Source organism: Balaenoptera physalus (assembly GCF_965194825.1).
Source record: "Balaenoptera physalus genome assembly, chromosome: 2".
NCBI classification, from domain to species: Eukaryota; Metazoa; Chordata; class Mammalia; order Artiodactyla; family Balaenopteridae; genus Balaenoptera; species Balaenoptera physalus.
The window spans coordinates 154,686,066-154,709,279 of NC_138883.1; the positions used below are offsets into that span (position 1 = coordinate 154,686,066).

Below are 23,214 nucleotides of genomic sequence, written 5' to 3' on the forward strand. Positions count from 1 at the left end.
TAGCCTAGGGCCTGACATCTTTCAGCAGCTCATTATTATTACTATTAGTCATCATTATTACTCTTAGTAATAATAGTAGTAATTATTATTTGGCATTTTAATGATGTCTAGCTGACTTGGGTTTTCATGGGCAAAGCTTATAAATAGGACATTTTCTGTGCCCAGTTAGGGTTCATGCCTATTTCCTTCATTTTAATCCACAGCAACATGCTGTTAACCTCTGATTTCTTGAGCCTGGACCTAATCTGGAAGGTCAGAGCCATATTTTAAGGTAATTTCATACTAGTTATTATGGGACTCCTGAGTTTATGAAGGAAAGCATGCTTGGGTTTGTACTTGCATCAGATCCTACATGACTTCATGGGGAGATTTGGTTTGAAGGGTCATTGAGAGCAGATTGGGCCATAGCCTTAATCTCTTTTTTCAGGTATAAAAATGAAATAACGAGAAAATAAAACACAACAAATTACATACTTTTGAATAGTCTTCAGATAACACAGCTGTCTCTTAAAACTTCAGTCCACAACTCCTCTCTTATTTATTGGCCAAAGCAAGTCACAGAGCCGTGCCTGAGTTTAAGAGGGTGGTCGAGGGAACCTTCTGCATGGTGGAGCGCTGAATATTTGTGAGCACTTGTACCCATTAGAGGCACAGTGTGACCCACTGTACTTGCAGTTTATTTATTTTCTAATATTTTTGTCTCTAAGGGTCCCAGCACATGGTTTGTCCATTTAAAATGACTGAGACATCTTTAGGGAGGGAACTACGGGAGAAGAGGAAAGGAAAAGCCCACAAACCCCACAGATGTACTTTTGGGGAGCAAAGATGCCATCTGATTCCTCCAGGTAGAGTGAGCAGATAGCTGCCCTCACAGGACCCGGGTGGCAGAAGCATTTTAGAGTAGAGACAATAATTTCTGATTCTAAACCTCTGACCTGCCAGGTGCATTCCGTCCTGTCTCGCCCACTCCATGCTTTCCCTCTGTCCACTTCCGTAAGCTCTCAGGTCAATTATTAACTCAGAGTTTTGTTTCAAATTCTATCCCAGGATTCCATTACCCGCTTCTGTAAAGGGGGGACGTCTCTCCTCCGTTTCTGCCCCGATGTCTCCAGGTGGTAAGTGAGGGTGTCCTGTTCCAGGCCCTGAGGGTGACATCCTGCAGGTCCTTGGGTGCCATCAAGTCCTGACAGGAGATCCGCTGACATTCTTGGCCTCAACTCCCTCCCTGCACCCAGCCTCCTTCCTCGCTGAGGCCTGGAGAGTGTGAGGTCCTTGCCCGCAGTCCCCTCTGGTCCCCACATGGGCACCTGGAGACATTTGGATTCTGTTCAGGCCACGTTCGCCCCGAGGGGAGCTCAGAGCTTAGACCACCTCTGGAAGCTCTCTCTGGCTTTTCCCACTTCTAGGGGTGCAGGATTTGTGTTCCTGGCTACTCTCAAAACAGCCAGACTTCCCTAGGCTCTTTTTTTTTTTTTAAACAGCTTTATTGAGATATCTTTGACATATAAAAATTATATACACTTAGGATGTACAACTTGATGTTTGATCCATGTATACATTATGAAAATATTACCAGGATCACACTAACAAACGTCTCTGTCACTCTACGGTTGCCCCTAGGTTCGTGGGTGTCCCAATTTAATGGGGTGCCTGTATCAGAACCTACCCACCTCCGCAGAGCGCGGAGCAAGGGAAGGTGGAGGTGCTGAGCTAGACCTCACCCCTTCTCTTCCTTAGCCCCGAGGAGGGCCGGGGAGAGTGGGTGTAGGGAAGGAAACCAGTTCTCCCGGTTGTCCCACAATCCCCCACCTGTTTTGTCCCACACCTGGTGGAGTGTTCTTTGAACAGCAGATTAACATCTGGTGGCTTTGTTTTCATGAGTCCGAGTGTAGGTGGTTGCAGGGGCACAGAGCAGAGTTTGGTGCCTTAATTTCTAGCTCTGCCAAAACATCATACTTTACGTATTACCCTCTCACACCATCTATGGAGCCATCTGTCTGCAGGTTTTCCCTAGAGAGTGGTGCTACGTATTTGTAAAATGAATATATGGGAAACTCAAAATCCAGGGGCCCTAACAGAGGTTTCAACACTGTCGTCTTGATCTACGTGGACTGGATGTCCCGCTCACTGAAATTCACGTCTCTGGGTGTGTCTGGTGAACCTATAGGGACAGGATGCAGGAATCTATTTGCAGTTTTGAAGAAGTGAGCCCAGGGGACAAGCATAGGGAGGAAGGGAGGACATCCTTGTGTCTGTCTGAGACTGTCCTGTTGGTCTGGCCCCTTGGCCGTGAGTGAGAACCTGATGGCAGGAAAAGCTATAGGCATGAGCTGAGGGTACAGGATTCACGGAGGACTTGGTGAGACTCCAGGGCACATGGAACTTGTTTTAGAGCAAATACAGTCCTGACAAGCAGATCCCAAAGGTGTCTGAGTGAGACGGGGTGTGTGTGTATGTGTGTGTGTGTGTGTGTGTGTGTGTGTGTATGAGACTGTGAGTGTTGTGTGTGTGCCCGTGAGTGTGTGCAGGGCTAAAGTCCTACACTAGCAGGTGGAGCAAGAGCAAGGAATTATGGGTTATCACCAACAGCCTGGCTTGGTGTGAACCTACTGGCTCTTGAGGCCAGAAGACATTTCAGTCAGAGACCAGTCCCCCACCCCAACCCCCCAAAAACCCTGAACCCTGCCAGGAATTTCAGACAGAGGTGAATTTTTTTTTTTTTTTTAATTATTTATTTATTTATTTATTTATTTTTGGCTGTGTTGGGTCTTCGTTTCTGTGCAAGGGCTTTCTCTAGTTGCGGCAAGCGGGGGCCACTCTTCATCGCGGTGCGCGGGCCTCTCACTATCGCGGCCTCTCTTGTTGCGGAGCACAAGCTCCAGATGCGCAGGCTCAGTAGTTGTGGCTCACGGGCCCAGTTGCTCCTTGGCATGTGGGATCTTCCCAGACCAGGGCTCGAACCCGTGTCCCCTGCATTAGCAGGCAGATTCTCAACCACTGCGCCACCAGGGAAGCCCCAGAGGTGAATTTTTTAGAAAGCGTTTTATTGGGGGGGGGGTTAATTGAAACTGCACATATTTGAAGTGTACAATTTGATATGTTTTGACATGTCTGCACCTGTAAAACCACAATCACACAAATGCCCCTTTGTAATCCTCACTGTGCCCCTCCCTGCCCCTCCCCTGAGAATCTGCTTTCTGTCACTGTATATTAGTTTGCATTTTACAGAAATTTATATAAAATAAATGGAATCAAGCAGTAAATACTCTTTAAAAATTGTGGTTAAAAACATATAACACAAAATGCACCATTTTACCCATTTTTAAATGTACAGTTCGTAGCATTAAGTACATTCAGAATGTTCTGCGACCATCACCACCATCCATCTTCAGAACTCTTTTCATCTTGCAAAATTGAAATTTTGTACCCGTTGAACAGTAACTCACCGTCCCCTACTCCCTGCAGCCCTGACAACCCCCATTCTACTTCATGTCTCTGATTCTGACTAAGTACCTCATATTAGTGGAATCAGACAGTATTTGTGTTTTGTGATTGGCTTATTTCATTAGCACAATGCCCTCAAGATTCATCCATGTTGTTGCATATTGCAAAATTTTCTTCATTTTTTAAGGCTGCATAATATTCCACCGTGTAGATAGACCACACCTTATTTATCCATTCATCTGTTGATGGACACTTAGGTTGCTTCCATGTTTTAGCTATTATGAATAACGCTGCCATGAACGTGGGTGTACTAATATCTTCTTGAGACCCTGCTTTCAGTTCTTTGGGGTATACACCCAGAAGTGGGATTACTGGATCATATGTAGTTCTATTTTTTAGTTTTTTGAAACTCCATACTGTTTTCTGTAGTGGCTGCACCATTTCACATTCCCACCAACAGTGCACAATTTCTCCACATTTTTGCCACCACTTGTTCTTTTTTTTTTTTTTTTTTAATTAAAAAATTTTTTTGCCTGCGTTGGGTCTTTGTCGCTGCACGCGGGCTTTCTCTAGTTGCGGCGAGCTGGGACTACTCTTCATTGCAGTGCGTGGGCCTCTCATTGCCATGGCTTCTCTTGTTGTGGAGCACGGGCTCTAGGAGCACAGCCTTCAGTAGTTGTGGCACGCATGCTCAGTAGTTGTGGCTCACAGTCTCTAGAGCGCAGGCTCAGTAGTTGTGGCTCACGGGCTTCATTGCTCCGCGGCATGTGGGATCTTCCCAGACCAGGGATTGAACCCATGTCCCTTGCAGTGGCAGGTGGATTCTTAACCACTGCACCACCAGGGAAGTCCCATTTTTCTGTTTTTTTGATAATAGCCATCCTGATGGGTATGAGGTGGCATCCCATTGTAGTGTTAATTTGCATTTCCCCAAGATAAAGGATGTTGAGTATCCGGGAATATACTTATGGCTGATTCTGGAGGAAACTATTGCTGCTATAGAAATCAATGCTGTTGTAACTGCAAAAAATTTTGGAGCCTGTAGTGGCAGTCAACCACTGTTCTCTTTACCAAGGCTGCCAAAGGCTGCTGGAGCCTGCAGCCATCTCTTGCTGATGGAGATGCTGCTAAAAGCAGAAAGGAATGTTTATGGCTTCTCTTTTTTCATCTGCCTTCCAGACTCTTCTTAGGACTTCCCACTAGCCACCTAGCCCATGGCTGGGGCAAGAGCATCTGGGAAGTGTAATTTGCAAAGACTCAGACCCTGACAGCAGGGAACAGGGAATGGAAGGACAGGAAGTCATCACATATCTGCTGCTGCATCTTTTACTTCTTTGCTGATTAATGGTATTTACCTGCACAATTAATCACTTTGCTCTAAAGCATTTACTCCACTGAAGATTTCAAACACTTTATACCTTCTCTTATTAGGGTCTATTCTGTCAAGGTAATCTGAAGAGCTTAAGCCAGATTTTCTGTTCCGAGTCTGCTAGTGGAAAACACCTAGCCACCCACCTTGCCTGACTGCTTGAAGGTAGTTATTAGCCTTTTTTTTTTTTTCCAGGTGGAATATTCTCTTGACCTACCCTCGTATCAGTAGGATAACATCATATAACTAGGATAACATTGTAGAAGAAGAGGTCATGGGTTTTGCATGGCACTCCTTCAGAGGAGGAATGGAATAACAAAGGGATTGGCTTTGAAAATCTCAGCAGCTCTCTCTTTCTGATTCCTGACTAGCTGGAAAGTACCGTCTGCTAGGAACATCCCCATGTGAGCCCATATTTTTGGAAAGCCTTCAGGGACACCTTAAATAAACTACAGTGATTCTCTGAAGATGAGTAAGGGAGTAGTCAAATTAGTGCAGAGAATTGATGCCATTTTCTCTGATATACTTGTTCACCTCCTGGAGGGGAGAATTTTTTTAGATAACATTTGTGGAACAGAAAACATGTACTTACTTGAAAGTCTGCTTAAATGTCATATGCTTATGTATACGATAGCTGATTCACTTTGTGATAGCAGCAGAAACCAATACACCATTGTAAAGCAATTATACTCCAATAAAGATGTTAAAAAAATAAGAAATAAAAGGAGAATATTAAAAAAAATGTCCTATGCTAATTCTTGTCCCATTTTCCACTGAAAATATTTTGATACTGATATGACTGTATAAGCCAAATTTGGGGGAGGTGCATGTAGGGTGGATGATTGTTATGAGATGTTGATACAGCTGCTCTAATGAGGGCAAAGGTCACAGTGGCCTAAAGGGGAGGGTATTTCTTTTTTTTTTTTTTGATAGTTATAACTGTTATAAATATCACATCTGCATTTTATTTTTTAAAAAAACTTTTAATTTTATATTGGAATATAGTTGATTAACAGTGTTGTGTTAGTTTCAGGTGTACAGCAAAGTGATTCAGTTATACATACACATATATCTATTCTTTTTCAAATTCTTTTCCCATTCGGGTTGTTACAGAATATTGAGCAGAGTTCCCTGTGCTGTACATCAGGTCCTTGTTGGTTATCTATTTTAATATAGTAGTGTGTGTACATGTCAATCCCAAACTCCCAACCTATCCCTAGGGGAGGGTATTTCTGTCTCATGTCCAGTGCAAGAGTAAACAGCTCTGGCGTGGCCCCTCCATGTCAGACATCCAGCCTCCTTTGGTTTTATTTCCCTGTTAAACTTAATGTGTAGTTTTTAATTCCACTGCTTGTTCTAGCTCCCACCGCCAAGACCACCTGCCAGCCAGTGGAAGAGGGGAGGAAGGGCAAGGCACACCTGTTCTCTTCAAGCGCACCTTAGAAACTGCTCACTTTACTGCACGAGTAAAGAACTCGTCTCACGAGTCAGAACTTGTCTCACGAGTCAGAACTTAGTCACGTGGCCCATTTAGCTGCCGGGGAGGCTGGCAAACGTAATCCTCAGCTGGGGGAGGGCTGTGTGCCACTAAAACCCGGGCTTTCATTACCAAGGGAAGACTGGATTTAGGGGTCATAGCAAGCTCTGTCAGAATAATTTATTTTCCATAGTTGTTTTAAATTCCTAGTCTGACATCTCTGCCATATCTGAATTTGGTTCTGATGCTGGCTCTGTCTCTTCAGACTGCATTTTATGCCTTTTAGCATGCCTTGTAATTTCTTTCTTTTTTTTTGGCTGGGCTGCGAGGCTTGAGGTATCTTAGTTCCCTGACCAGGGATTGAGCCCAGGCCCTTGGCAATGAAATCACCGAGTCCTAACCACTGGACCACCAGGGAACTCCCTAGCATGCCTTGTAATTTTTTGTTGAAAGCTGGATGTGATGTACTAGGTAAAAGGAACTGAGGTAAGTAGGCCTTATGGTGTGAGGCTTTGTGTTTGTCTGCCTAGGAATTAGGCTGTATTTAGTGTTTACTATACCTGTGGAGGCTGAAATTGCCTATGGTGTCATTGTTTTTATCTCCCTGGCTTTCCCTGGGTTTTCTCTGGGTTTCCCTAGAGACTTTTTCTTAAATAATGTCTAAGATGTGTGGGTCTTTGGGCTGTGTTTCCCTGTTATCATACAGGAGCCGTACTGATGTGATGGTGAGGTGTGGGGGAGGGATTGTCTTACAATTATCTTGCAATTGTCTTACAATTAGGGGTTACGTCTCCTTAGTGAGCCTGGGGCTGTGCTTCTCCCCCAACCCCTCAGGCGGGATAGAAAGCCTGGATAGGAATCCAGGAGCCTGGAGGTGATATTTTCCTTCCCCCATGTGGAAGGTAGAGCAGCTCAGAGTTGGGCATTTCCCTTCCCTCTGGTGCGTTAGGCTTAGATAAAACCCAAGATAGTTAGGGAAGTAGTTTCTCCCAGGGACAGGCCTCCTTAAGGAGAGCAGAGTGTCTGGTATATTTCAAAATTGGTTCCTTTGCCCCCTCCCCCTGCTGCAAGCATGAGGGGGTTTTCTCTGACCGTCACCGTGAGGACCTGGTTCACCCCCGGGAGGTAAAACTCGTGGAGATGTAGGGCCTCCTATGACTGGACCCCTGGAGTTTATACCTCCCAGACGTGTCCACACCGAGCCTCCAGCAGTCATGGGTTTAGGTTTCCCTGCCCAAGGGTCTGCTCCTGGCCTTTTGCTCCAGGAGGCCATTGATTCTTTGCATCCACCTGTCTGTCACTTCACTTTGGGGGCAGAGCTTTGCCCTGTGACTGACGGATCTGAGAAGAGTCACTGGTGTTCAGTTTGTTCAGGGTTTTCTTCTTACCCCAGCCCCTGGAAACTGCTAATTTGCTTTCTGTCTCTTTGGAGCTGCCTATTCTGGACATTTCACATAAAAGGAATCATACAGCATGTGACCTTCTGTGTCTGGCTTCTTTCACTTGGTATAATGTTCTTTAGGCTCATCTATGCTGTAGCCTTTATCAGGACTTGATTCATTTCTATGGCAGAGTCATATTGCAGTGTGTGGAGAGACCATGGTTTGCTTATCCATTCCTCCATTGGTAGGCCCTTTGGGTTGTTTCCATCTCTTGACTGTTTGGCTGTGATGCTGTTACGAGCAGTCGTATACAAGCTTCTGTGCAGACACGGGTTTTCTTCCTTCCTGCGGAACATGCCTGGGAGTGGAAGTGCAGGGCCACCTGGTAATTCTTTAACTTTTTGAGGAACAACCACCACAATGGCTGCACCATTTTACATTCCCTCCAGCAATGTATGAGGGTTCCTATTTCTCCACATCCTTGTCAACATTTGTTATCTCCTCTTTTTTTTTTCCCTTAAAGTTGTCTTAACGGTTATGAAGTGGTATCTCACCATGGTTTTGATTTGCATTTCTTTTTAAAAAAATTTTTATTGAAATATAGTTGATTTACAGTGTTGTGTGAGTTTCAGGTGTACAGCAAAGTGATTCAGTTATATATATATATATATATATATATATATATATTCTTTTTTTACATTCTCTTCCATTATAGGTTATTACAAGATATTGACGATAGTTTCCTGTTCTATACAGTAGGTCCTTGTTGGTTATCTATTTTATATATGGTAGTGTGTATATTTTAATCCCAAGCTCCTAATTTATTCCTCCCCCCCCCGCCCCGTTTTGGTAACCATCAGTTTGTTTTCTATGTCTGTGAGTCTTTTTCTGTTTTGTAAATAAATTCATTTGTATCATATATTTTTTTTAGATTCCACATATAAGTGATATCATATGATATTTGTCTTTCTCTGTCTGGCTTACTTCACTCAGTATTATAATCTCTAGGTTCATCCATGTTGCTGCAAAGGGCATTATTTTATTCTTTTTTATGGCTGAGTAATATTCCATTATATATATATATGTATATATATATATATATCTGATTTGCATTTCTGAAATGACCAATGATGATGTGCTTGTTAGCCATCTGTCGGGACCTCTTCATATTATTAAAAAGTATTGAGGCTCCTCAAAACTTTTTGTTATGTAGTTACATCTAGTGATACTTAGACACTAAAACCAAGAAATTTAAAAAATATTATTTATTAATTCTTCTATAAACAGCAGTAATAAACTCATTATATGTTAACACCAGAGCAATGACATCATCACATATCATGTAGCTTCTGGAAAACTCCACCATACATTTGTAAGAGAATGAGAGTGAAAAAGGTAAATAACATCTTAATCACAGCTGACCCTTGAACAACACTGGAGTTGGGAGCAATGACCCTCTGTGCAGTAAAAAATCCACGTGTAAGTTATAGTTGGCCTTCCGTATGTATCTGTGGTTCCTCTGTATCCCTGATTCTGCATCTGCGGATTCAACCAACCATGGATTGTGTAGCACTGTAGAATTTACTTTAAAAAAAAATCCACATGTAAGTGGACTCGTGCAGTTCAAACCCGTGTTGTTCAAGGGTCAACTGTATTATGGAAAAATTTTGATCTCATAGACCTCCCTCCCCCAAAATGAGTAATGATAATCCAATTTGATTCAAGTAAGATAAATAAGATTTAAAAAAATTTTTTTCTGGTCTTAAATTCCTCTTAACATTAGTTTCCCCAGAAAACATATACTTGGGGGGTGTTGATGATGGAACCTGATGGTACTTGGTTGGTCAAAGAAAGGACAGAAAATGGTTCTTTAATCTAGATATGGACCTGCTGACTCCTGCCCATTTTTTTCGTAACATTTTCCTGCCCTTTCAGAAATGAAAACTGGCTGCTGATTTAAATTTTTCATTAATCTTCATTATGTGATTTTGTTTAACCTGGACATCTAAGTCAAATGCTTGAGAATTGACATTTTTGGCAAGAGTCTGAATCTGCACTGAAATCTCAGCCCCTGAGGCTGATTTTTCCAGTGAGAGTTGAGGGTGCAGGCATAAACCCCCTGCTTCTCAAAGTGTGGCCCTGGACCAGCATCATCAGCATCACCTGTAACCTGTTAGAAATGTAAATTCTCAGGCCCCACCCCAGACCTGCTAACTCAGAAACTCTGGAGGTGGGCCCAGCCTTCCGTGTTTTTTTTGTTTGTTTGTTTTGTTTTTTATTTTTGGCTGCGTTGGGTCTTCGTTGCTGCACGCGGGCTTTCTCTAGTTTCAGAGAGCGGGGCTACTCTTCGTTGCGGTGCGTGAGCTTCTCATTGTGGTGGCTTCTCTTGTTGTGAAGCACGGGCTCTAGGTGTGCAGGCTTCAGTAGTTGTGGCATGCGGCCTCCGTAGTTGTGACTTGCGGGCTCTAGAGTGCAGGCTCCGTAGTTGTGGTGCACGGGCTTAGTTGCTCTGCGGCATGTGGGATCATCCCGGACCAGGGATCAAACCTGTGTCCCCTGCATTGGCAGGCGGATTCTTAACCACTGCGCACAGGGAAGTCCCTCCTTCTATGTTTTAACAAGGCCTCCAGGTGATTTTGGTTTGCTCAACGTTGTGCTAACAGTTTGAGGATCACTGGTGTGACCTTGTGCATAATTACATGCTCTCCCTCCCCCGCCCCCAACTTCCTTCTTTCTTTCCTTCCATAAACATTGAATGTATTGCTCCCTTATCAGTGTTTTTATGACACTTCTTTGAAAATGTACACATTTGCACATTGTGTGTCTGTCTGTAAACATCAAATTCATGCTGGCCAAACGCAGAATATCATTTATAGCAATCTGAGAGAAACTAACTCTTGAAGTGGCCCATCAGTCATGTACAGCTGAAGCTTTTTGACCGGGATAATCCATTACCTAGGACCTAGCTTATGCCCCTTCTCCCGACATTAACTCCAGTGAAATCTTTTCAAATATTGAAGCTCTACAGTTCCAAGGGCTTGGTTGCCCTCTTTTGGTATTACCCAAAGACTATTCCCCCATGGACTCTGTTCTTTAGAAACTCAGAATTGAAGGTTCAGTGGAGGGGGGCTAGTTTAGAGCACTGAGCTAAGGTCAAAAGGATTCCTAGTTACCAGTCCAGAGTTCTTAGGGAGCATTCATTAAAGGATGTGATCAGGAGAATGGGCTAGTCAACCAGAGGCTGGGAAAGGACCTACGTGGACCGAGGAACAAGGTCCAGTTACATAGGGTAGAGAGCGTGTGTGTCTATTTACATTAGTGCTAGGGTTTTCCTTGGGATTTCTAAACTGGGAAGTTGGGATGAACTTAGCATGAAGCTACTCTTCTTTGTATTATACATGGTATGGAGAGAGTTCCATGCCGGTCATGCTTTAATGAACACATACACATGAAAATAGGGCCAAGAGTTCTGGTTTTTCCTCCCCGTTCCTCCAGTGACCTTGGACTTGCTGCCTACACGCAGGTCAAGCTCACTCATTGATACTACAGAGCTGGCTTCACGATGGGGTTGCAGGTGCCTGGTGTCCTGTGATGCGACTTCAGAGCTTTCCAGAACCCATGGGATCAGGAGATGCCTCTTGGATGAGTGTTTAGCTGCCTTGATTTTGATTGTGGTCCATCACATCTGTGGGTTCTTCTTGGCTTCTTCTTGCCCTTGGTTTTCTAGATTGTCCTTCTATTCTTCTTCCTGTAGTGATATAACAAGTCATAGTCATGGGTGTAATACCGCACCAAGAAGAATGTGGTCTGCACCCCAAACTGATGTGGATGGAGCATTCAATAGAGGCCCCCATTGACCGCTAACTTTAAATCCCACCCCAGGATACTGTGACTTTCCCACATGCTGACCACCCCTCTAGAGGTCAAGACTGGCAGCCCCGTGGTCCTCACAGTGTGACGATCCAGTCACTGTGCGGTGAGTGGGGCTGAGAAAGAGCCTGAGACCCGGACCATTACAGGTGTGGAGGCTGGGTGGGTCTTAGGGAAGGGGCTACAGGAGGGGGTCTGCTCCAGGGCTACTCCCCACGGGGTACATGACCCTCACGTTACATGTCATCCTAGTGTGTAGTGACAACAGTCCCCCGTAACACTCTAACATCTGGTGTCATCCCCAAGTCAACCCTCTTCCTTAACCCTCACTTCTGATCTGCCACCAAATCCTGCTAACTTGACTCATGTATTTCTTGATATTTTTCCTCCTTTTTTTTTTAAATTTATTTTTTATTCATTTATTTTTGGCTGTGTTGGGTCTTCGTTGCTGTGCGTGGGCTTTCTCTAGTTGCAGCAAACGTGGGCTTTCTGTAGTTGCGGTGAGCGGGGGCTACTCTTCATTGTGGTGCACGGGCTTCTCACTGCGGTGGCTTCTCTTGTTGTGGAGCACGGGCTCTAGGCGCGTGGGCTTCAGTAGTTGTGGCTCGCGTGCTCTAGAGTGCAGGCTCAGTAGTTGTGGCGCACGGGCTTAGTTGCTCCGCACATGTGGGATCTTCCCAGACCAGGGCTCGAACCCATGTCCCCTGCATTGGCAGGATTCTTAACCACTGCGCCACCAGGGAAGTCCTTTTCCTCCTTTTTAACTTATGTCCACTGACCTAGTTCATGCTCTCCTCGTCCCCTGTGTGGATTTATTCCATCGTAACATAATCAAACTGCCACCACCATTACCCACCTTAAATCCAGCCTCTATTGTGGCCGACTGTTCAGAGGGCCAGTGCTACCATTTATCGCATAATCAAGCTTCTGTGGCTTGCTGTAGTCCTCAGGATCGGGCCCAAGCTCCTCAGCCTGGCCTGATCTTCCAGGACTTGGTCCCTGGCTATCCCCACAGCACCACTGTCACCACTGCCCCGTGCACTTTACACCCCAGTGTTCAGAACTGCTAGATCCTCCCAGACGTCCTCATGCCCTTCAGGCTGCCTTACTTCTCCTCCTGCCCCTCTGCCTTGCAGCTTCTCCTGCCGTTCTTTATCTGGCTGCCGGTATCAGCTCTGAAAGCCTTCTGGGTGTCCCCATATAGGATTAGGTGTCCTTTCTCTTCGTTCCTGTAACACCTCAATCTTAGGCTTTAACAAATTACATTTAAAGTCTCAATTTTTTTCCCCTTCTCCTCCACTGATCTGTAAGCTCCTGAGAGCAGGGGCCATTCGTATTCATCCTTAGGCCCCTGGCAAGTGCCTGGTACATAGGAGATATTCTCATAGTCATTTTAAAATTGAGATATAATTGACATAGAACATCGTGGAAGTTTAAGGTGTACCGTGTGTTGATTTGATACATTTATATATTGAGATGTAATGAACACCGTGGTGTTAAAGCTAACACTTCCATCATATCACATAACTGTCATTTCTTCTTGGTGGTGAGAACATTTAAGATCTAGTCTCTTAGCAACTTTTAAGTATATAATACAATGTTGTTGATTATAATCACCTCTGCTGTGCATTAGATTCCCCAGAACTTACTCATCTTCTAACTGCAAGTTTGTACCCTTTGACCAGCATCTACGTAGGAGATATTCTATCAAATTTTTTTGGAAGTATATGGAAGACAATAGCTACATAAAAGGAATAATAAAACCAACTAGCTGTGCTAAGGAGTTTTCATGAATTGAAAACTCCTAGTTTTCTAGCTGGCGCTGTACCATAAGAACTTCCTGTGGTGATGGGAATGTTTTGTATCTATGTTGTCTAATAACACGGCCACGTGTGACTATCAAACACCTGAAATGTGGCTAGTGCAACGCGTAGACCGAATTTTTAATTGTATTTAATTTATTTAAGTTTAAACTTAAATATCCACACGTGGCTAGTGGCGACCCTATCAGACAGTACAATCCTAGGCTTCCCCAGCCCTTCCTCAGCCCATGGGAACATCTGGTTACTTCCTAACTTGCTCAGAGCTCCCATGGGGCAAGGCTCCAAGAACTGGTGTGTTGGCAAATGTTTAACAACCAGCTCTCTGAAAAAGGCTGCCCGTTTCCATGGTGTAAAAACTCCCACCACTCCCAGTTTCAAGCTACCTTGAATACAGAGTTGGGAAGAGACGTGCAATATAAAACCATCATATAGATAGTATTTCCTCGATACAGATACACAGATGCAAATAACCCTGAGAATAAAGTAGTAAAATGCAGTAAAACAATTAGAAAGTGATTAATTTTGAGTACTTATTAACTTTGTTTTCTCTTTTAATAAATTTATTTATTTATTCATTTTTGGCTGCATTGCGTCTTCGTTGCTGTGCGCGGGCTTCTCATTGCGGTGGTTTCTCTTGTTGTGGAGCACAGGCTCTAGGCTCATGGGTTCAGTAGCTGTGGCTCGTGGGCTCTAGAGAGCAGGCTCAGTAGTTGTGGCGCACGGGCTTAATTGCTTCGCGGCATGTGGGATTTTCCCGGACCGGGGATCGAACCCTTGTCCCCTGCATTGGCAGGTGGATTCTTAACCACTGCGCCACCAGGGAAGTCCCTGATTTTGTTTTTAATATAATTTATTTAACTGTAAGTTTATATACTTTAATTTTTAATAATGGCTATGCTTAAAAGCAGCTCTCAAAATTCCAGAACATCTAGCTTTTGGCTCTCAGGAGCTGGTGTACGTCAGCTCCTAGTAATTGCTTTAAAAAATTTAAAAAATCAAATGTAGTATTTCTGTTTGGCCACAAGAGGGCACCAGCAGATGAAATTCAATTCTAGGAAGGCTTTGGGACCAGCTCTCTGGGTCAGTTTGAGGTGTCTGTTTAGGTCTCCTGGAAGACTGCAGTTCTGGGAGATCTTGGAAACTCATATAGTTTCATGCAGCTCTTGGTTTCACATCAAGTCCAAACCTTTCCCACTCCCAAATAGCTTCATCCTTTTGTGTCCGAAGGTTTGGGTCTTTAAGCTACCAAATACAAAGATCCTTGATAGGTATTAGGTCCTGTCAGTGAGGGAAGGAGAGGATCTGTGTGTGGGGTGAAGATAACGTCTTGGGCAATTTACCTGCGTCATCTCACGGAATCCTATAAAAACGCCTCAGGAATCAGCTAACACGTAGAGGGATTGGTAGGTTGCCGGGTATGCGAATAATTCCTAACACAACAACCCTAGAGGGTTTCTCCTTTGCGTTGCAATCATTTGTGCTTTTTAATTGACACAAGGAAAACCAGGAGTTTATCGTGGGCCTGACGATCAAGATAAGAATGGAAGGAATCTGATGATTTCTGTCTGGCTAGGCAGGCTGTGGGGTCGGAGGGCTTTGGTTCTTGGCGGGGGTGGGGGGGGTGACTGTCTTCTCAGGGTCTTCTGGGGGGTTTATATCAGGGTTGGCAGAGTGCACTCGGTGCGAAGGGGGTAGGGGATGCGCTGGGAGGTGGGGAGAGTGACAAGCTAGGTCTCCATAGTCCTCTGTCTAAAGGGAGGAAGAGACTCTCTGTGTGTGTGTGTGTGTGTGTGTGTGTGTGTGTGTGTGTGTGTGTGTGTGTGTGAAATGATTTCACTCTCTTGATTCTTAACATTGTTAGTGCAGTGGGTCTCAAAGTTTGGTCCCTGGACCAGAAGCATTGGCATCACCTGGGCATTTGTTAGACATGTAAAATTTCAGGCCCCACCCCAGACCTGCTGAATCAGGGACTTTGGGGGTAGGCTTGGCAGGCTCTGCTTTAAGAAGCCCACAGGGAATTAGGAAATTGGGATTAACAGATACTATATATAGAATAGATAAACAATGAAAACCTACTGTATAGCACAGAGAACTATATTCAGTATCTTGTGATAACCTATAATGGAAAAGAATCTGAAAAAGTATATATATGTGTATTTATATGTATCTGAATCACTTTGCTGTAAACCTGAAACACTGTAAATCAACTGTACTTCAATTAAAAAAAACAAGCTCCCCTGGGAGATTCTGAGGCACTCACGTTTCAGAACCACGGGTCCAGCTCGGGGTTATCTAAACTGGATGTGTATGTATTAGATGCGACTGAGGAGCTTTTAAAAAGTACTAACGTCCCAGTAACAACAGGGCATATAGTACGTACATGGTCCCATTTACACGAAATGTCCAGAACGGGCAAATCCATAGAGATGGAACGTAGATCGGTGGTGGCCAGGGAATTGGGGGGGGGGAATGGGGAATTGGGAAATGTGGGTTTTCTTTTTGGGGTGATGGAATGTTCTGGAATTAGATACTAGTGGTGTATCACAACAGTGCTGAAAACCACTGAATTACACACTTTAAAATGGTTAAAATGAAGAATTTTATCTCAATTAAAAAAAAAAAAAGTACTGATGTCTGGGGCCCACCCAAGCATTGGTATTTTTAAAATCTCTCCAGGTTGTTCTCCTCTGCAGCCGGGGAGAGTTAATGCAAATAAGTCCACACGTGGGGTCGCGTGGGTCAGGTTCCCGGTCTAGGGGGCTCTGGTGTGAGCGTCTGCATTGGGGGGTGGGGAGCGCAGTAGAGGACCAGGGCGGACCCTGCCCTTGGTTCTCTGCTGCCAGGTGACAGGGGCAAAGAGGTACTGGGCACTAGACAGAGGTTGCAGTTTGGGCCTCTGCTGTGCAACCTTGTCCACGTTGCTTAACCTGCCGGAGCTGCTGTAGCAAAGGTTTCAGGTTGCCATAATGTTCGCAAGATAAGCATGGACCCTGGCATACAGTAGGCGCTCAGTGGATGTTCGCTTCCTTGGCTTTCCCATTTCCCTGCGGCTGTAATTCTGTGGGTCGACTCTGGGAAGGCATGCACTGGCCAGTTCTCCCTCTGCTGCTCCCCAAAGCCCTGGTGGTCAGGGAGGAAGGGGGTGGGCTGGGGGGAGGGGGTCCCTGCCCAGGTGCTTTCCTGCGCGGCGCTCCCCCTCCCCCCAGCGTGGGCGGGGCTTCCTCGCTCACCCTGGACTCACCATCTCTGCTGCCAGGTGAGGCCGCTCAGGAGGAGGATGCTGATGAGTAGCAGGATGCAGCCGGCCACTGTGGACGGAGAGGCAGGTCAGGGAAGGGGGCCCCGGGGCTGAGAGCCCGTCCCCTTGTATCCGTCCCCGCCCCCAGCAAAGGGCTCGCGGAGAGGTGAGCGCTGCGGTTTGTGCCGCCCCTTTTCAGAACGCGGCTCCCTCCCGGCAGAGTTTCCCTGGAGGCTCCAGGACCAGGGCCGGGGGTGTGGGCTGGAAGGGCACAAGCCTTTCCGCAGAGTGCTGCACTCTTTCCGCGGGGAGCAGCTGACAGGCACCCTCTTCAGAAAGGTTCAGAGTCCCGGCCTCAGTTAAAGAGGCCCTGAGTGAGGCCCGCGATGGGTAAAAGAAATGTTGAAATATAAAGATACATGATAAACACTTAGCATCTCCTGAAAGTGTTCTATTTCCCAGATGCTGCTTTCCTGTGGTCCTGAAACTGTCAAGTTATCCATACGTCCATCTATGTGTCTTAGATGTGCCTCAAAGCCTGTTTTTCTCCACTCACCCCCCTCCCCTTATGAGATATAATTGACATGTAACATTGTCTAAGTTTAAGGTGTGCAATGTGTTGCTTTGATACACTTATACATTGCAAAATGTATTGTAATTACCATTTCTTTTTTGGGCCAAGAACATTTCAGATTTACTCTTAGCATCTTTCAAGTCTGCAGTACAGCGTTGTTAGCTGTGATCACCACGCTCTACGTTCGATCCCCAGACTTGCTCCTCTTCTCACTGGAAGTTTGTGCCCTCTGATACCCGGCTCCCCATTTACCCCACCCCCAGCCCCTGGTCACCAGCATTCTGCTCTGTTTCTAAGAGCTCGGTTTTGGTCTTTGTTTTGTTTTTTTCTCAAAGCCCGTTTTTGCCTCCCACCAGGAAACACCTGGAGTGTTGATGGCATGCTTCTTCTCTCTTCCGCTGGTTCTACCACGTCCCCGCACCCTGGCCTCCCCTCACACGCAGGTGCCGGGTATTTCGTCCTCAAGGATCTGGTCGGGAGGCACTGGCTGAGGCTGGTTTGAGACCTCACTCCTAACTCACTACAGCCGGTGGCTGTGATTCCGAGTCATGTTACTATCTGGATTCGTCTTTGACTTTTATAAACATTATATAGTGTAAAGAGCTAGTTTATAGTAACTAACCAAGCAACTCACCAACCCACCAAGCAAACGTCCCCTGGTCTCTGTCTGGTGCACGTTTCGTCACTACCCACCTGCGATCTGATACTCGGTTGTAAATATGAACGTATCCATTGTCGCAGCCACTTCTGTGGGTGTTTGGAAATCTGTGCAAACGAGAGAGAAGGGTGCTAGTCACTGCTGGTTGTGGGGCTGCACAGGGCTGGGAGAGTCCAGGCTTCTCGGGGCTGGGGGCTTGGAGGCTACTGGAGAGCTAGGAGAGACCAGGGGAGCCTGGGGCCAACATTTGAACATTTCGTTCTTCTGCCCTCGTCCTGTTTCTCCTCCGACACTGGCAGTGTTTGAGGACTGGGAGGTTGCACGCAGGTGTGTGATCATCTCTAGCACCTACGGGCAGCTCCAGGCCAACTCCTCCCCTTATCCTGCATCATGGTTTAATAGCCAACCTTTTATCTTCCAAGAAACTCCAGCCGTACCTGTGGTACCTGCCATCCTCGTTGTTAAGGGAAAAGAAGTTTCACTGCCAGGGGAAGCATCTGTGCTCTCCTGAGGCTCTTCATCACCTGGAGGAGAGAGTAAGGATGCTTGTGGAACAGAAGGTGCGAGTGGAGGTCTCATGTCCACCCCCTCCCTGGCCCCCTCAGCTGACCCCAGATGCACTAGCTGAGGTGTGAGTCTCAGTTCTCGGTTCCCCATTAGGGTCACAGCGAAGTGGCTCAGTGGCCGCAGCAGAGCAGGAGGGAGGGAATTTTGTGACCCTGACCCTGGCTTTCTACAGAACTCTGAGCAACTTTCTCCCCACGCTGCCTACTCAGCTCTGGTTTCCTTCTGTGGCTTGGAAACGGGTCATCATAATACAAATACCATCGAACCATTAAACGAAGTAGAAATGCACAAAAGGAGAGCTTTTCTCTGTGACAGGTTCCCCATTGCTCGTGGACACGCCTGGCGTGCAGTGTGGTTCATTGGGGTCAGGCTATGGGAAAGAAACACAGCAGCCCCCCTAGAAGATCCAAGAGGGAGACGTGGGGTCTCGGAAACTGGGGTGAGCAAAGAAACCACTAACACTTAGGGTCAAATGGAAGTGACTTTTGATTGTAGAAATAGTAAGACGATTTCAGAATGAAAATAGCAGAAGACCTCAACGTAGGTGGCTTGTCTGCGTGTGTGAATGAGCGTGCATGCGTGTGCATGTGTGTTTGTGCTTGAAAAGTCCCTTCCCTGCACATTTGCACTTTGGCAAAGCTCAGGTGGAACTCACACAAGAGGAGGAGGCATGCTAATGGTGTGGCATGGCACAAATAATGGATTTCCATTATGTATCAGCAAGTTGGAAATGTGTGCATGGCATGTGGACTTTCCTTTTTGAATGAGGAAGTCTTGGTAGCTTAGAGGCAGAAGGAAAATTTCAGGATCAGCTAGAAAAGGGGGCAGCAGGATCGCCAGTGAGGTAGCACCCAGGGGGGCTTCAGAAGACCTTTCTTCCTCTTCCATCTCCTGCTATTTATCCCCATCAGGGTACAGGGGACCTCAGGTGATGAAGACCTTGGAGTTTATCTAGTCTATTTTCTAGAATGAGAAAAAACAGAAGCCCCAAGAGAGGAAGAGACTTGCCCAAGGTCACGTAGCGGGTGGGTCAGGGATTCCAGCCTGGTCCGCCCGACGGAAGCAGCAAGGTGGTAGACCTGGCGGGGGGCATCTCCATACCTGGAAACTGACTGTTCTCCCTTTCACTTTTGCACTCAAGCTTGGGCTGGGTCCACCTCATCTTCCCATAGATCATCTTGCAGGTGCTCTTGGTAGGGCCTCCCTGTAGGGCCCTGAATCCCTGAGTGCACTGGTAGTAAACTGTCTGCCCCACCATGAAATGGTAAATTCTCTTCAAAGGTTCATGTTCATGTTCCCATGGTGGAGGCTCCTTGCAGTGACCTGGAAGAGGGAAAGGAAATTCCAAAGGCAAGTTGGGGAGACATTGTGAGTCCAGGTTGCCTCTTCCTAGAGACTGGACCATGGTTCTTACTCTTTTCTTTGTCCCCTTCCTCCCTCCCTTCCTTCCTTCCTTCCTTCCAGTAAGTATTGATAACATCTACGTGTTAGGACCTTTGCTAGACACGTTGTGAAAAGGCATAAAGACCCAGTCCCCCTGCAAGGAGCAGACAGTGGATCTGGTAAGGAAGCACATACAGGCAGAACGTGGTGAGGATGACAGCCAAGAGACAGACGCTTGCTCTCAGAATGCAGAGAAATGAGCAATTACTTCTGCTGATGGTGAGAGATTTGATAAGTAGACAGGCGTGCGAACGGTGGTCTCAGTTTAGGGCTAAAGGCAGGCTCAAGCCAATCTGGGCCAATGAAATGTGGAGACCTTCTGGATCCCCACTGCTAAGTGAGTTGCAGCTGGTGGTCATCTTGGGGCCGCGGCGGAAGGACTGGGGACAAACCCAAAGCCAGGAGGAGGGGAGCACTGAGATGATCTTGGAGAAATGGAGCCTGATCCCTGATCAAGCCATGCCTGAAGCTTGACCCAGGTGGGCCCTTTTAAGAGCTCTGAAAACTCCCATGCCCAGTAACTTTCCACTCACCCAACTAAAACCCAAGCCTGGCTGACCTTTAACCTCAGAGATCATGTCCTGCTCTGATTTAATCCCAGAATCCAACCCCCGCCCCCACCAAATCTGGACATATGGACCACAGGTCCCTCTAAGCCCAGAAGTGTGAAACTGCATATATGCTCTGACCTTCCACAACCCCAAGGACCCATATAACCTTTCCCAGCACCCTCTGTAACCCTCTGCAGCAGGAGGCCGAGTGGTCCCGTCCTGGGTGGTCTGCTCAGTGCAGCACCTTGCAAATCATGACTGAACGTGTGTTTCAGTCTCAGAATCAAATTGCCTTTACAATCAGTAAAATTCATAACCGTCTGAACCCATTTGAATTGGGTTTGCTTCTTTCAAGTGAAAACCTCCACATTAAGACAATCCGTGAAGTATCCCTTAGCCAGAGCCAGCTGGTTATCTCTTGAGTAAGGACAGTAAACTTTGACCTCTTGAGAAAGCTTTCAGTAATTGTGGAAGGTGATGCGGGAGAAACAGGGAGAAACAAATAATTAAATGTGTTCAGAAACCTTGTTCCAGCACAAAGTCAGAGTGAAAAGGGCTGGAAACAGCATGTTGCAGCGTAGTCCTTGGATTAGTCATTGGGTTTTTATTTTTTTAATTAATAGAAGATGAAAATAAACTCAGGCTAGTTTAAATAATTAGTAGCAAGATCCCTGTTCTAATTCAGGAGACCCGAGGCCTTATTTCAGTCCTGTTATGTGAGTTTAGCCAAGTCTTTAAATGTCTCTGTGTCTCAATTTATTCAGTGAATTGAAGTAATATTTCCTGCTCCCTGACTCACTGGCTTCTGAGGTTCAAATGAGATTATATACAAGGTCGTAAAGTTCTTCGTAAGGTTATCAAATTAGCGTAGGACCATGGGGTCTTGTAAGGTCAGCTGGTCCCCAACAAGGCTCAGGTTTTCCTAATGCGCTCTCTTTCTTCCTGATGTTATGGCTTGACTTCAACATTATTAACTTTGGGAAGTTGGGGCAGCAACTCACTGGGCCACAGCCCATTAGCTAGGAGGTGTTTGTCCGCAGCTTCCAGAGGCACCAGTGTGGCACCGCCCACTTCATAACCCTGTCCTGTAAGAAATGTCTGGAAGTAAATTGCTTGGCTTGGAGTTCACTGCCTTGTACTTAAGGGGAAAACACAGCATCTCTTTGAGGGCAGGGATGACCTTCTACTCAGGTTTGTATTGTCTGGCCGCAGTGCCTGGCACAGTTTGTCCCCAGACATGCTTTTTGAATTGAATTGAAATGAAGTGAGTTGAATTGAATTGAATTGAGTTCTATTTGACCAGTTCCCAAACCCGGAGGCAACCCAGAGCCCAGGTTGGCTGCTGTAAGAGTGGCTTGAGCAAACAGCCTGCAGACACTACACAATAGTTCTTGTCCACATGACATCCTTAGGAAAGAGGACAGCAGGACAGATCCTCCTCCTTTGGGGCACACATCCTGTACCTGCAAGAGAATGGGTCCCCTCTCACCTGGAAGGTTAGCTTGGTCTATGGGCTGCATTTGGCTCTGCATTTCTGTGGTTTTTTCTTCATTCTGTTCTTTGAGTCCAGGAGTAACTTGTTTTCCTGGGGTCTTAGGGGAGGCTAGAGAGTATGGATGGAATGAAGAAGAGAGCTTCACAAAAGTTTAAAAGACAACACGCTCTTCATGTATTCATTTGCTCAAAAAGAGCGTCTTTCTAGGGCCTGTGATGTGCCAGGCAATATCGGGGGATACTGGGGTTATAAAGATGAGCCCCACACACCCTGCCCTTGGGGGGCTCTCAGGGGGCCTGTTCACGGCCAGTGCAGCACTGGCCTGTCAGTCAGGTTTCCTGTACATGATGTCAATGGCCTACAACGTGTTTCTGAAGGAGCTGAGATTTTTCTGGTGGAATTGTTTGTGTCTGTGTGTCTCTCCAAAAGGGATTCCATTCTGGCCATCAACCCCATCAACACTGTACGTGGGGGTGAGTGTGGCAGCGAGAGGAGCTATTAATTCAACAGCCCGCCCACTCCTCTGTTTCCCAAGGCAGTTCATTTAAAAGCTAGAGAGAGGCCCTCCTAAAGCAATGACAATGGTGCAGCCACTATGGAGAACAGTATGAATGTCCTTAAAAAGCTAAAAATAGAGCTACCATATGATGCAGCAGTCCCACTCCTGGGTATATATCCAGAAAAGACGAAAACTCTAATTCGAAAAGATACTTACATACACCCCATTGTTCATAGCAGCACTATTTACAATAGCCAAGACATGGAAGCAACATGTCACCGACAGATGAATGGATAAAGAAGATGTAGTATATGTGTGTATGTGTGTGTGTGTGTGTGTGTGTGTGTGTGTGTATGTATATATATGGTGGAATACTACTCAGCCATAAAAAAGAATGAAATAATGCCATTTGCAGCAACATGGATGGATCTAGAGATTATCATACTAAGTGAAATAAGTCAGTCAGAGAAGCACAAATATCATATGATATCTTTTATGTGTGGAATCTAATCAATAGTGCTAATGAACTTATTTACAAGACAGAAACAGACTCACAGACATAGAAAACAAACTTATGGTCACCAAAGGGAAAAGGGGGAGGGATATATTAGGAGTATGGGATTAACAGATACACACTACTATATATAAAATAGATGAGTAACAAGGATTTACTGTAAGGCACAGGGAACTATATTCAATATCTTGTAATAACCTATAACGGAAAAGCATCTGAAAAAGTGTGTGTGTATACACAAAACTGAATCACTTTGCTGTACACCTGAAACTAACACAACATTGTAAATCAACTATACTTCAATAAAAAA

General features: G+C 45.7%; 1 protein-coding gene across 2 annotated transcripts in view; it reads right to left on the reverse strand.

Moving 5' to 3' along the window:
• Positions 1 to 6,588: 6,588 nt before the first annotated feature.
• IL2RA (interleukin 2 receptor subunit alpha) overlaps positions 6,589 to 23,214 on the reverse strand; it is a 47,827-nt gene continuing 31,201 nt past the window's right edge. The window contains exons 3-8 of one of the 2 annotated variants that reach the window (XM_082450555.1): positions 21,886 to 21,999; positions 19,504 to 19,725; positions 18,273 to 18,359; positions 17,871 to 17,942; positions 16,607 to 16,673; positions 6,589 to 11,420 (exon numbers count right to left, since the gene is read on the reverse strand). In XM_082450555.1, coding sequence (XP_082306681.1) covers positions 11,396 to 11,420; positions 16,607 to 16,673; positions 17,871 to 17,942; positions 18,273 to 18,359; positions 19,504 to 19,725; positions 21,886 to 21,999 — 587 coding nt within the window. In that variant the 3' untranslated portion in view covers positions 6,589 to 11,395. Of the gene's footprint in view, positions 11,421 to 15,820; positions 16,486 to 16,606; positions 16,674 to 17,870; positions 17,943 to 18,272; positions 18,360 to 19,503; positions 19,726 to 21,885; positions 22,000 to 23,214 lie in introns of those variants that run through there. The other variant, XM_082450554.1, reaches the window with a different exon arrangement.